The 3,881-nt window shown below is 35.1% G+C and overlaps 1 protein-coding gene across 1 annotated transcript in view; it reads right to left on the minus strand.

Annotated features, from left to right (window-relative positions):
• LOC115235161 (proto-oncogene tyrosine-protein kinase receptor Ret) overlaps positions 1–3,881 on the minus strand; it is an 85,536-nt gene that overhangs the window by 35,205 nt on the left and 46,450 nt on the right. Inside the window, exons 6-8 of the mRNA XM_029806763.1 lie at positions 3,412–3,662; positions 1,886–2,066; positions 1,671–1,768 (exon numbers count right to left, since the gene is read on the minus strand). Of these exons, the coding sequence (XP_029662623.1) occupies positions 1,671–1,768; positions 1,886–2,066; positions 3,412–3,662 (530 nt within the window). The remainder of the gene's footprint in view (positions 1–1,670; positions 1,769–1,885; positions 2,067–3,411; positions 3,663–3,881) is intronic.

Consider the following 3,881-nt stretch of genomic DNA (forward strand, 5'->3'; position numbering starts at 1 on the left):
ACACAGACACGACAGTGCCGCTGCCACGGAAGAGATGGATGCTTGGTTCGTGCCTCCTGCCGCCTTAAATCCCCCCTCGCTTCACTCGTTCGTTATATATATATATATATATATATGCAAAACAATGCGTTTATTCATGCATGTTTTGTATCGCAATTTTTGTAGTTTCTTTCATTACACATTGAGCGGTCAACCAAATTATTTCATGCGAATGATTAAACCACTGTTTTTTCCAGGGTCGGAAAATATCCGGTATCCGATGAAAGATCGTTGTTTCGATAGATAAAACATTGAAAACTGCGTTTTAATGATAATTGCATTATTCGAAACGAAGCTTGATAATAAGTGACTTCACCCACGCGCCACTTTCAGATGGGGTGCACGCGGTATTTAATCTGCGATTAACCGCCTCCACGAAATCAATGCCGCGCCCAAGGAACCTCTAACAAAGCGAGATTTCACCACCTAATTGTTTAATGACCTCCAATTATACCGCGAAGCGCGCGATTACGGATGCAAGGTAGACGACTAATGGCGGCTAATGAGTCACTTATCTTTCGACTTCCTCGATACAAGTCCGGGTCGATTTCGTTTCGTGCCGATAGGAGGTGAGCCGGACATAAATGAGAGGAAATTTGCATTTAAGAGAACATTTGCATTTATCGAAATATGGAAACGTACCTTTGAGAATTCGCCGCATTTTATTCATAATTAATGAGAAGCGAGAAATTATTGATAAGAACTATTAACTGAACAAGAAATCTTAAGAAGAATTAATAATTATTTAATTAATATTATTATATACATTTCTTCTCATGGTTAGATTTTATCTTGTAATAATAATTAATATAATACAATCATGTAATTATTAAAAATATATATTTGTTGTATAAATATATATTTATACTTGTTGGATATGAGTAAGAATGATCTTTAATAAGGGTGAAAGTTTTATCTCAGAGAGATTTAGCCCTCTGATATAATTGGTGTCTTATTCTTTTCGTACATTTGACCAGGCACTCTTCGCGAGTTATGGGATCAGCATGGCGCACTTTTGCCCCGAGTTTTACCCGTGCAGTTCGTAAATGACATACGGCGGTGAGATATCGGCGGGCTCTGCCGATATTGCGAAATTTATCGCGACCGGGGTGAACTTTTTTCATCGGACAACGGATTCCCAGCACAGCATACTGCTCGTACGTTGTTCATTTCAATGAATCGCCAGTGCATTACGAAGAGCACTGATTTGATTTTTCTCTGATGTACATTAATCAATTTTCAAAAAATCATAATATTTTACCAGACAATAAATATCATTTTTTTTTCTTCAGGATAAAATATTAGGGTTTTTGACTTATTATCATTTATTAATAAAAATCAAATTTCTTGATTGTTTAATTAATTTAACACAAAGAAGCGAAATAGAAAGTTAATCCAAACTGTTCATAATTAGAAAATTGTAAATAAAGGTATTTTAAAATTCTCTGATCTCTAAAGTGGAAAGGACAGTTAAGAAACTTTGCCGATGTTAAGAAATTCTACGTGCTATTTTGCTCAGAATCGACAGTTAAGTTACTTAGCCATTGTCCTTTGACACTTTTGCAAATGGAGCGAATGTATCAAGTAGTTTGCCAATGAGTGTTAACGACGTAGAATCGATACTGACTCACCGAATTTGCTCCGTATCCTTCGAGAAGCGATTTATCCGTAACCTGAAGGACTACGTGATACGGCGATTCCGGTAGCAATGTCTTCCTGGCGTAGATTTCTGGAAAATGTGAGATAAGTTTGCAATCACGAGTACGGAAGATATACGCACGGACATCCATCAAAAATGAATTGAAATGCGAATAGAGGCAACGTTGGAAGAATGCACGGTACTTACTAGGAATAATGGCGGTAGAAGGCGCTTGATCCGGATGTTGAGGATGCTCGATCGGAAAAGTATCGTAAGTGATGTTCAAAGCGTGAGCGTTATCGCCAATCAGGCGAATGCTGTACTGATTGCTAGTCACCACGTCCGCGTCTTTCACGATCACGTGATTATCGTCTATCAATTTATAGCCCTGTTGCAGAAAAATGTTTATTCCTCGTTAGAATACAAAAAAATTTATTATAATTTAATATTAATATTGTCTTTATACATTTTTAATGTCCACCTCATTATTTTCTTATTATTATCTTTATTTTTCCAGTGATTTTCTTTTTTAGTTTATTTTTATTTTTGTTTTTTTACCCACTGTTGTCATAGAATAATGTACAACACACTTCAGTTTTATTATATTCTTACAAGATTTCGTGCGAAAAATACGTGAAGAAAGTATATTCACTGCAATTACTTTCTGCAATTTTTAACAGCGCCAGATTTTTTCAATAATAGTTTTAAGTATTTTTACTGCACTCAGCAAAGCATGTCGGATTTCGATTAACCAATCCAACTTCGCCCATTAAAGTCTTCAATTACGTTCGTAGAAACTCTTCAGGTATTTCACAGCACCCAAACCTAACACTCGTTTCTTCATAGAAGTGAGGAAATGAACGAAAAGTGACAGCTAAAAAAGGAGCAAAAAGAGATGTTTGGTAAAGATTGAAAAAGTGGGAAAGGAGAAAGGCAGTTTGACGAGCATTGGAGAGTGAGACACCCTAGGGGTTTAATCAGGATCAGTTCCAAAGGCTGTTTCTCTCCTATACCTCATCATTCTCGTATGTCTCTTGTGGCGCCCATCGCACTTGGCGTTTCCTTTTTATTATGCGCGTCGGTCGCAAAACAACGCGGTAATTACGCGAACAATGAGCGCTTGATTAAGTCTCGTTTCCGACGTTCCGCGACGCCGCGGTTAAAAAACAAGATTTATTCACGAAAAAACACTAAAATTTGCCAAACAGAATACTATAAAACGTTGGATATGCTAAGCGAAAAAATAAGAACACTTGGAATTATCTGTACATAAATGTCTTGGTAAAAATATAACAATCTTTGTTTTCATATTAATAATTAAAAGAAGAAAAAACATCTTTTTTAATAAAGATTTTTTTATTCCATGATTTTTTGCTGATATTTTTCATTTTTAATATTTTAATAAAAAGATATAAATTTGGATAGAATATCTTATTACTCTTGATTTCTTAATTGTTATTAATTTTACACGAATATTATTTAAATTTTTATTCAATCATAATTTTATTTTTTCAAGAAAAAATAAAATAAATATCATAAGATTCACAAAATTAGGATACAACTAATTGTAAGATATAGATCGGATAAAATTTTAATACAGATTAATGGTGACGATAAATCTGCGAGTTCTTTAGTATCAGAAAGTTAATTGGTTCCGAGTTACTCGAAATTATTGTAGCGAGCATTAATTTACACCGTTGGCTCGATCTTGTCCTTTGATACTGCAAACTTACCTCGGTAAAGTCCGGAAGCGTTATAGCGATGGAAGTTTTGCCTTGCGCTGTGGGAGGATTGTCGTCTTGATCCAGGATATTGATGGTAAGAACGTCCGTTTGCACGTGCTGCGCTCCGTTCTTTTCCCAAACGACGCATCTCACTTCGATCTGAACGCGAGGTCCAGGCCCTCCTGGAGGACCGATAATATCTCGGTCCAACGACGCGTTCGCGAACAATTTATTATCAACTATGTGAAAATAATCGCTTCCTAAAAGATGAAAATAAATTTCATCTCATTATTGCAGCATACTATAAGGTCAGTATTAAATGTTATATAGCAGTTACAAAAGTAGATTGTAATAGTCGAATGTACATAATTAACATAATATATATATATATATATATATATATAATTAGCATAAATTAATATAATTGAATGAATTCTGGGAAAGAGAGAAAACAAAGGCGCAAAATTTATCAGATTATC

The sequence above is a fragment of the Formica exsecta genome, unplaced genomic scaffold, assembly GCF_003651465.1.
Source record: "Formica exsecta isolate Colony F162 unplaced genomic scaffold, ASM365146v1 scaffold211, whole genome shotgun sequence".
Taxonomy (NCBI): domain Eukaryota; kingdom Metazoa; phylum Arthropoda; class Insecta; order Hymenoptera; family Formicidae; genus Formica; species Formica exsecta.